This window comes from Cebus imitator, unplaced genomic scaffold, assembly GCF_001604975.1.
Source record: "Cebus imitator isolate Cc_AM_T3 unplaced genomic scaffold, Cebus_imitator-1.0 Scaffold273, whole genome shotgun sequence".
Lineage (NCBI taxonomy): Eukaryota > Metazoa > Chordata > Mammalia > Primates > Cebidae > Cebus > Cebus imitator.
Window position 1 is genome coordinate 954,476 of NW_016107588.1, and position 10,763 is coordinate 965,238.

The 10,763-nt window shown below is 39.6% G+C and overlaps 1 protein-coding gene across 1 annotated transcript in view; it reads left to right on the plus strand.

Moving 5' to 3' along the window:
• MTMR1 (myotubularin related protein 1) overlaps positions 1–10,763 on the plus strand; it is a 72,183-nt gene that overhangs the window by 35,219 nt on the left and 26,201 nt on the right. Inside the window, exons 4-10 of the mRNA XM_037728613.1 lie at positions 392–486; positions 854–961; positions 4,222–4,323; positions 4,634–4,696; positions 5,545–5,799; positions 6,679–6,867; positions 10,127–10,452. Of these exons, the coding sequence (XP_037584541.1) occupies positions 392–486; positions 854–961; positions 4,222–4,323; positions 4,634–4,696; positions 5,545–5,799; positions 6,679–6,867; positions 10,127–10,452 (1,138 nt within the window). The remainder of the gene's footprint in view (positions 1–391; positions 487–853; positions 962–4,221; positions 4,324–4,633; positions 4,697–5,544; positions 5,800–6,678; positions 6,868–10,126; positions 10,453–10,763) is intronic.

A 10,763-nucleotide genomic window follows, 5' to 3' on the forward strand; every position in this document is an offset into this window, starting at 1 on the left:
AGGAGACGGTGTTTAGCTTTCATTAGTTTCAAGTAACAGTAATTCATGAAACGGTAGCCCAGGGTTTTCAGAGTTAAATTCATATTTTGAATGTGATTATCACCCAGGGAAAATCTTAACTACCTAGAAAAAAATGACAGAATGTAACTTATTATGAGGCCCTTTACTTAAAACCCCATTAAGTAGCAAATCAGAATTTTGTTTTAAAAAATTGAAATTTATTAGTAGACTATGTATCTCTCTGTTTTGAAAGTCTTAATTGATCTAATTCTATAAAATATAAAAATCCTAGAAAACTGGAATCACAAACATATATTTGGAAAACTCATGTTAAGATTTATGGAAGCAGAAGTCTATAGCAGTAGTTGCTACTTTGGCCTTTTTCTTTCAGTGAAAGATGTCATGTATATCTGCCCATTTATGGGAGCAGTGAGTGGAACCCTGACAGTGACGGACTTTAAGCTGTACTTCAAAAATGTAGAGAGGGTGAGTTTTTAAAAGCGTGTTTTATTTTAAAAGAAACACTTTGAAATACTAAAAGAAGAAAGTTAAAAGTCCCCTGAAATCCCGTTACCCTGAGATAACCACAGGTTGGGTTTTGAGATGTACACTTTTGCAAACAGATGTTTGTATATTGAAAAAAAGGCTGTTAAAGTAACTCTTAAACCTGGAGGGGAAATTCCATTGTTGTCTCAATGTATATTTAATAAGGAATGCTATCAATCAGACTTAAGTTTAGCTGGGGCAAAGAGGGAATGAGAAGTAAACAAACATATTGTAACCCAGCAAAGACTTAAAATTCGAAAACTGTTGACTAACGCTAATAGGCATTAATCTTAATATTTCAACCTAGGACCCGCATTTTATCCTTGATGTTCCCCTTGGAGTGATCAGCAGAGTCGAGAAGATTGGAGCACAGAGCCATGGCGACAATTCCTGTGGTATAGAGATAGTGTGCAAGGTATAATACCAACACAAGTGAAAACTAAAAGGGGGCAGTTAGCTCGGAACTTTTTCTCCCTCAGTCTTCATGATCTTTGGACAGTAGAATAATTTCTACTGCTAGTAACTCAAATGTTTTCGGGACAGTGACCTCTTCAGATCTCATGTCATCAAATTTAAACTATTGTGTAACCCTTTGAAGTAAACCTTTTCTATTGAAGTACAGTTGTCCCTTGGTATCGGTGGGGGTTTGATTCCAGGACCTCTCCCTCAGATACCAAAATCCACAATGTCCAAGTCCCTTATATAAAATGATATATAGTATTTGCATATAACCTAGGAACATTCTCCCATGTGCTTTAAATCATCTCCATATTGCTTATAATAACTAAGACAGTGTAAACACTATGTAAATAGTTGTTATACTGTATTGTTTAGGGAATTGTGACAGAAAAAAATAACCATCCTTTTAAAAAATACTTTCTATCTGCAGTTGTTTGAATCCTCCAATGTGGAACTCATGGATAGGAAGGGCCAGCTGTATTTCTAATTAACATGGATGTGTAACCTAAGTGCTGACATTATTTGTCACATCTCAGAGAAATCAAGTGAAAGGCAGAGATCAATACATTTCCCAGTTTGTTGTTTTAAGACTACTTTCAGAACAGTGCGGTTGCTCAAAGACTTCCTCAAGGGACAACAGTGGTCCCTAAATTCTGTGATTAAAAATAAGATTAAATTTCTTGGCTATGGTGGAATTTTTATATTGAGCTGGGCTTATCTGTTTATTTTGTACCCTTCCTCTAATTAAGTAGAAATGTGTGTGATAACTTTAATCATGAAGTCATGTAGGACACACTCTTAACTGATGTATTTTATTTCCAGTGACTTTACTTTGGTAATGTAGTTTACCAAAAACCCTACCTGAAGTACCAGGAAAGAGATCCTGCCTGCAGGATTGTCAAGGCCACTTCCAAATTTTAGGTTAGGATTCCTTACAATCTATTTGTTTTAATTAAGTCTCTGGGGATGGCTCCCTCTGGTTAGTCCTAAACTGTGCTCAAATCCATTTTTTGCCCCAAAGAACCCTCTACTCTCCCAGATCATGAATCTATTGGCTTACTAAACTCACTGTAAGCACTACCTGGCAACTGTCCTTCTCAGGCAGGGGTCCCATATGGAACAATGGCAAGCAGTGGGGTGACTTGATCGGTTCTGCAATTTTGAAACATATTGTGCCCTTTCTCACGACTCTTGAGTATCTTCCCGCTATCCTTAGGCTAAAGGAAAAACTTGCCTTACAATACCTCTCTGCCTGACTCACTTTCCTCTGCAGGTTTGATTCAAGCCACCCTCCCCTTATTCTGGCCATCCCAGTCACATGGGGCTTTGCTTCGGTGGTTCATACTTGCCTCATACACACACACACACCAGAATCTTTGCACGTGCTCTTTCCTTAGCTTGTAATGCTTTCTGTTTGAGCAATCTTAAATAGAAAGTCAGCTCAGTCAGCCACCAAGGTATATGTTTGTAGCCAGTGGAACTTAGAGGGAAGGCATGTCAGGAAATTATGTTGCTTAGGCGGGCGTCCTGGGGCTCTTGTACTAAGATATTTTTATGGCCGGGGTGAGCACTTGCTAACAACTGCTTTAAATGTTCTCTAACCTAGAATTACTAAGGTCATGCTCCCAGCCTTCTCAGATCATGCCTAAGAGCCTTACAGGGTGTGAGGTTTATTTTTTAACAAGTGATATACAATTCAAGAAAATACAAAAGCTGTATATAGTAAAAAAAAATCAGTCTCCCTCCACCTGCCACCCTGTTCCACTCATTACAGGCACCCACTGTTACTGATTTCTAGTGTAACTCTCCACAGACAGCCTATGCATGTGAGAATGTATGTATAGTCCTTCTTTGAAAAGGTAACTGGGGCCAGGTGCGGTGGCTCAAGCCTGTAATCCCAGCACTTTGAGAGGCCCAGGGAGGTGGGTCACCTGAGGTCAGGAGTTTGAGACCGTCCTGGCCAACATGGTAAAGCCCTGTCTCTACTAAAAATGCAAAAATTAGCTGGGCCTGGTGGCAGGTACCTGCAATCCCAGCTACTTGAGAGGCTGAGGCAGGAGAATCCCTTGAACCTGGGAGGCAGAGATTGCAGTGAGCCAAGACCGTGCCATTGCACTCCACCCTGGACAATAAGAATGAAACTCTATCTCAAAAAAAAAAGAAAGAAAGAGAGAAAGACAGAGAGAGAGAGAGAGAGAGAGAGAGAGAGAGAGAGAGAGAAAGGAAAGAAAGAAAGAAAGAAAAAGAAAGAAAGAAAAAGAAAGAGAAAGAAAACGTGAATGGTAGTATATTATATACACTGTTCTACTCCTTTTCTTTTTTCCCTTGACAATATGTCTCGGCACTCTGTTATGTCAATACATGCAGAGCTGCTGCTTGTTTTAACAGCTCTTGAGTGTTTCATCAGCTGTACTGCAGTTTATTTAATTATAAATGCTGCCTATTGATGGACATTTAGGTTATTTCCATTCTTTTGCTGTTGCAAATCATACCACAAGTATAACTTCATTTTAATTGCGATTTAATTTGTTTGTGGTCATACTTACTTTCAAATGTCATCTAATGTTAAAGAAGAGTGAGATTTTTGTGTTTAACTAACAGGAGCATAGATTTTGAAAGGTCAAGGACACTGCTCAAAACATCCTGGGAAGAGATCACACCATCAGAGCTGGCCTTGGGGGGATTATTCCTGCTGACTTGTGCTTTGGCCTTTGGCCATCAGCTTGCATTATGGGGCATTTTAAGAAACTGGTATGGAGAAACAGCATTGTATTGCTATAAGGATGTTACTGAGGGCTACAGTCTGTATGCGATAGAGAGTCCTCTCTTTGCCTATGCAGGAGTGGAATGTCTGCTGCATTACTGTTTTATGGCTGGCATGAATTCTTAACTGATTCTTTCAGCAGCTTAAAGAGTATAACTAATTTTGTGGCACAAGTTTAGCAAGAAAGTGCATAGGACTTGTGTATGAATCTTATTCTTGGTTCCATCTGATGAATTTTTACCTCACATATCCCCTTTGTTCCAGTTCCCTCACTTAATTTTCTAAAATCTCACTGGAGGTATTTTTGTTAAATTGCCTTTTGTTAGTTGGAACAAGATAAAGTATAAAATGAGAAATGAATAAAAAATGTACTTCCTTATTTATGGCACAGTATCTGGCTTATAGATGCTTGATATATGTTGAATAACTGAGTTTTGCTAATTGTTTAACAGGATATGAGAAACTTGCGGCTTGCTTATAAGCAGGAAGAACAGAGTAAACTAGGGATATTTGAAAACCTCAACAAACATGCATTTCCTCTTTCTAATGGACAGGTAAATACACCCAAGTAAACCTTTTCTGCATTTGTGGGGGTCCAAATATCTTATGTTTAATTATTCCTTTTTCCAGAGGTTATTTTTCCTCTCTTTTTTCCTCTGTTGGTGACTAATATTAGAATAAATTTGAAATTTGTCGGTTCTGGGTAATGCTTAAGAAAAGCTGCTACTTTGTTGCTTTAAAATTTGCAGATTAAAATAGGACTCTTAATACATTCAGCTCATATTAGAATGAAAATTTTTAATATTGGGTATATGATATAAAAAAGAAATAGTAACATGTGTGTTTTGTGGTTTTCATATCCAGGCACTATTTGCATTCAGCTATAAAGAAAAATTTTCAATTAATGGCTGGAAAGTTTATGATCCAGTAAAGTATATTGCTTAGCAAACTGAAAATAATACTTTGAGCATCTTTTTCTCTTCTAAAATGTTAGAAAGGATGTGGTAGAGTAGAAACTTTTTNCAGGTAAAGTATATTGCTTAGCAAACTGAAAATAATACTTTGAGCATCTTTTTCTCTTCTAAAATGTTAGAAAGGATGTGGTAGAGTAGAAACTTTTTCAAACAAGTTATATGTAGGTATAACTGCTAGCTTACAGGCTCCCCATCTCTCGATGCTCTCTTTTCCCTGTGCCAAACCTTAGACTTTGTCATTGTTTGTTCAGCCTGTTTCCAGAGGGCAAGTGGGACTCAAGGACAAGGACGGGTTTAAAAACCAAATCTGCCAGATTGTTTTTATTAGATGTTCTGGTAAAGAATTGATGAGTAAGGATCCAAAGCACTGACTGCAGTTAGATTCGAAGCATGTGCTGTGACTGTATCAGTCTGATCTGGTGTTCCCGGGTCTGGGAACTCATCAGTGCGTTATCAGCTTCAAATTATTCTATTAAGATCTTATTTTCATGACATTCGTTTCATGATATAGTCTCTACCTTATGTTTGGTATAATGTTTTACATTACTTATTTTAGATATTTGTAAGACGTATCTGTTTCTAAAGGACTTTTGGGTATATTTTCAAAAATAACTCTGAGCTCATTATTTATAGAAAATAGGACAAGAAATATATAGAAATGTGATTCTAGTGTATAATTTTCATGTTGTAGCATGGTTTAGATATTCTTATGCTTCTTTAGATTTTTAGAATGTCAAGGAAAGGGGTTTACCAAATAAATATATATAGACTTTTAAGTTACAATGAACAATAAATTATAAATGGATTTTAGTTGCAAATAAGAAATGGATGTGGTTCATGCTTAGTACTGTTTCAAAGTGTAAAGTCATGCCTTTCCCCCCTTCCTCCTTTTCCAACACCTTACAGGGCTTGCCAAATGAGAGTTGGAAAATATCCAAAATAAACAATAATTATGAGTTCTGTGATACCTACCCTGCTGTCATTGTTGTGCCAACTAGTGTAAAAGATGATGACCTTTCAAAAGTGGCAGCTTTTCGAGCAAAAGGCAGAGTTCCTGTAAGTAATAAACATGATCATTTATAGAGGAATATATATTACATTAGATCTAATATGGAAAGATTCAAGGCAAAAAAGAATCTAGTGAACAAAAATGGAAAGTAGAAAGATAAGCTTATAAGCCTGAACATACCTTTGATTCTCAACAGATACCTAATTATGTAAGCAATCTGCTGTGATTCCCCCTTGTACAATTTCGTATTGCTAAGTACAAGGGTAACTTCAGTCATACTCTCAAAAAGTAGTAGAGAATAACAAAGGAGTAGCAAGAACAAGTTAGCATGCTATTGTATTATCGGATGGCATTGCTGGTTTCACAGAATCATCCTAGAGGTGCTTCTTTCTTAAATACTGAGCAGGATGATGGCATCCTGTGTGGGTGGGCCATGATTACAGAAGTAGTAGCAGCCAGCAGGGAGTAATGGTTTGAGCCCAGAGTTTGCATCTGGTATAATCCTGAGTCATTTGGCCACTGGAGGAAAATGAGACGTGGGGTGGCAGAGTGTCAGATTTTATAAGAGCCTGTATATTCACTCTGTCCTCACCCTACCATATATGTTATTGTTGAGATACAAAGATGTTTTTTAAATTAGGAGACAAGGTAAAATTAGTCAAATTGGAACGGGGCTGGATTTTAGTAATAGTTTGATTTAGGATTTGTTTTGCTTAGAATCATAGAATTTTTGGGGTGGAAGAGGATTTTTAGAGCTATGTAGTCAAAATTGTTTCATGCTGCTGGCCACTACAATGCTGTGATTTACCTGCCCACTCTCACTTTTGAGGAAANTGCTTGAGAAGGGTACTTGATTTTTCTACCAGGTAATTAAAGCATACCTTGCTTTAGGAATTAGACTAATATTTGTTGCTCAAAAACACTAGGTGTTGTCATGGATTCATCCGGAAAGTCAAGCAACGATTACCCGTTGCAGCCAGCCACTTGTGGGTCCCAATGATAAGCGCTGCAAAGAGGATGAAAAATACTTGCAAACAATAATGGATGCTAATGCACAGTCACACAAGCTGATCATCTTTGATGCTCGACAAAACAGTGTCGCTGATACCAACAAGGTACATTCTTAATAGCATTGCCGAAACATTGGATATTTTCATGTCCTGTCTGTAAATCATTATGCAGTTAGAATAATTCGTGGAATTCCTCACCACCTGAAGTTAGAATCATTTGGAGTCCGTAGCTATTCCTCCCTGGTGTATATTCCATGGGCTGTGTTTGGTGTCTCACATGGGTTGGGATCTTGTCTGTTTCATCGCTTCTGTACAATATTCTGTCTGCTAAATCAGTTAGCAAAACCCTAGAAGGATAATTTTCGTCTAAAGGATTCGGCATTTTAATGATATGATTGTGAGGTCGTTGGAAGTCCATTTAATTTAAGAAATACAGTGGTTACTTGACTAATTCATGTCTGGTCTGAAGTTTTTTTAAAATGGAATCAGCCATGTGAAATTTGTAAATGTACAAAGTTTCCATAAATCTCATGGAGCACCTGTGTAGTGTACCTCAGGTGGCAGTGAGACATGATACAAACACCTCCATTCCCTTTACTTTCATGATATCACACCCTGAGTTTCTCTTGCTTTTCAGCCTGGCCTTCTCTGTCTCCTTCACTGATTTCTCTTCCCAGTCTTCAAATGACATTGATCCTTGAACTTGGTCTGGGGTCCTCTTTGCTCTACAGACTCCTGGGGCCAATCTCTGATGGCACAGCTTTAAACACTGTCTATATGCTGAGTTCAACTTGAGCTTGACACTGCAGTTTCTATCCTGTCCTGATCCCTTTGAAGGTTGACACTGGATTTTTGTTTTTATTTAATTAATTTTTTTTGAGACAGAGTCTCACTCTGTCGCCCAGGCCGGAGGGCAGTGGTGCTATCTTGGCTTACTGCAACCTCCGCCTCCCGGGTTCAAGCAAATCTCCTGCCTCAGCCTTCCGAGTAGCTGGGATTACAGGTGCCCACCACCATGCCCAGCTAATTTTTTGTATTTTTAGTAGAGATGGGTGTTTCACTATGTTGGCCAGGCTAGTCTCAAACTTCTGACCTTGTGATCCGCCTGCCTCAGCCTCCCAAAATGCTGGGATTGCAGGCATGAGCCACCGTGTCCGGCCGAGACTGGATTTTTGTCCCATTGTATGCTTGAAATCTCTGCTTGGTTGTTTCCCAGGCCACAAACCCTCCATGTATTCCAACTGGCCTGAGAGGCAGGATGGCAGGGGTGGTGAGACCCGTTGGCTTTGGATTCAGTTACACCTAAGTTTTCCTCCAGGTTCTGCCACTTGGTGCTCTAGAATCCTGAGTCAGTTACTTAACCTCTCTAGGCCTCAGGTTCCTCTTCTGTAAAACAGGAGATAATGCCAGTGTCTCATGTCATAGGTTGTGTGAGGATTAAAATTCAGTGAGAAGAATACGTGTAAATGACTTAGCACAGTGGCAGTGCATCCTCAGGGCACAGTACATGATGCTGATAAGCTCGCCACTTCTGTGGTCAAGGGGGCTGCCCAGGTGTCTAACCTGAGAGTGAATAGTGGTATCCGTTACTGAGATAGGGAAGGCTGGGAGAGGAACAGGGCAGGGAGGAAGATGGGAGGAGTATTAGTTTTCTGAGACTGCCACACAAATTACTACCAGCTTGGTGGCTTACAACACCAGAAATGTATTGCTTGCAATTCTGGAGGCCAATTCTGCTCCCTCTAAGGGTTCCAGGGCGAATCCGTTCCTTGCTTCTTTCAGTGTGGGGTGGCTACCCCAGCTTTCTTGGGCCTGTAGCCACATCAGTCTCATCTTTCGTCTTCACATGGCCCTCTCTCGCTCTGTGTTTCTGTGTCTCCTCCTTTCTCTTCTAAGGACACTGTGATGACGTTTAGGCTCCACCTGAAATAATCCTGAATCCGTAAACACATCTGCAAAGACCCTCTTTTCAAATAATCTTGGAATTCTTAAACACATCTGCAACTCTCTGGATCCTTAAACATCTGCAAAGAACTTCTTTTCAAATAAGGTCACATTCACCGTTGCCAGGGATTTGATGTGGATGTCTTTGGCAGGGGCCACTTTTCAGCCCACCATAGGGAGGCATCCTTAGTGAGGCTCCCTTGCTCCCCATATGTGGATCATTAGCTGTGTCAGTCATTCCAAATCTCTGCCTCCTTCCTGTCACTACCATATCCCAAGGAATTACAAAATATAAGAAAAGCCGTATCAGTGGAGGCCATCTTCAGACTAGTCAACAGGGTGAGGGCAGTTCATTGTGTTTTGTCCCATGCGTAAGAGATAGAGACAGGACACCAAATTGTATATCTAGAATAATTTTAACTATAGCAGTATATGTGTCTAGGAATATTTTCTAGGTCCATTGGTTCTTTATATATAAGATTATGCCATATGCAAATTGAGATAATGTGACTTCTTCCTTTCCAATCTGGATGCCTTTCATATCTTCTTCTTACATTGGTATTACATTGGTTGATTTTTGTATGTTGAACCACTGTAGTAGATTGAAAAATGTCTCCCAAAAGTTTATGTCCAACTGGAACCTCAGAATGTTACCTTATTTAGAAATAGGATCTTTGCAGATGTATTAATTATGATGAAGTCATCTTGGGGTAGGGTAGGCCTAAATCCAGTGCCTCATGTTCTTATAAGAAAGCCATGTAGAAACACAGGCACACACAGAAGGAAGATGGTGATGTGGCAATAGAGGCAGAGAGTTGAATGATGTAGCTAGAAGCTGAGGAATGCCAAGGACTTCCAGCAGCCACCAGAAGCTAAGAGAGAGTGACATGGAACAGATTCTTCCCTGTAACTTCCTAAAGGAACCAACTCTGCCAGCACTGGAACCAACCCAAATGCCCATCAGTGATAGACTGGACAAAGAAAATGTGGCACATATACAGCATGGAATACTATGCAGCCATAAAAAAGATGAGTTCATGTCCTTTGTAGGGACATGGATGAAGCTGGAAACCATCATTCTTAGCAGACTGACCCAAGAACAGAAAATCTAACCTCATATTCTCACTCATAGGCGGGTTTTGAACAATGAGAACACATGTACACAGAGAGGGGAGCATCACACACTAGGGTCCATTGTTGGGGGCTAGGGGAGGGACAGTGGGAGAGTACGTGGGGAGGGATAATGAGGGGAGAAATGTCAGGTATAGGTGATGGGGGGATGGAGGCAGCAAACCACCTTGCCATGAATGTACCTATGCAACAATCTTGCATGATCTGCATGTGTAACCCAGAATCTAAAGGACAATAAAAAAAAATAAGTAAATTCCAGATGATGTGATGTTTCTCTTGTTTTTCACAGACAAAGGGTGGAGGATATGAAAGTGAAAGTGTTTACCCAAACGCGGAACTCGTGTTCTTAGAGATCCACAACATTCATGTGATGCGAGAGTCGCTACGCAAATTAAAAGAGATTGTGTACCCTTCGATCGATGAGGCACGGTGGCTCTCCAATGTGGATGGAACGCATTGGCTAGAATATATAAGGGTAAAGAGATCCAGTACTTTATATGCTTTCCAGTTAAGACTTCTTTGTGCCTGTGCCATAAATACGTATATCTCCAAGTGGTTTTTCAGCATTGCAAATAAGTGCCTCTTGGCTGTGTGCATGAGCTTTCTTATTAAATAGTTTCCATGGGCAGCATCAGACTGGAGTCTTTGTGGAGGGCTTTTGTGACATAGTGAAAAGGGGAAAATGCTTGCCTTAGGTCAGGCTTTTAAGAACTTTGTGGCCCTTTAATAAAGAAACCATATTTACTCCTGTAGTTTTTCTCTAGTATAAGGTATTTTCTTTCTTTTTTTTTTTAACGTGATGTTAATATCTCCTAGTGATTCTCAGCTGATTGCATGCCATTCTTGTTTGGTTTATTGACCAGAACTTCTAAAGTTCTCCCCAGAATTATTTTACATCGTAATTGAAATTCAATGTAGCCTGGTCT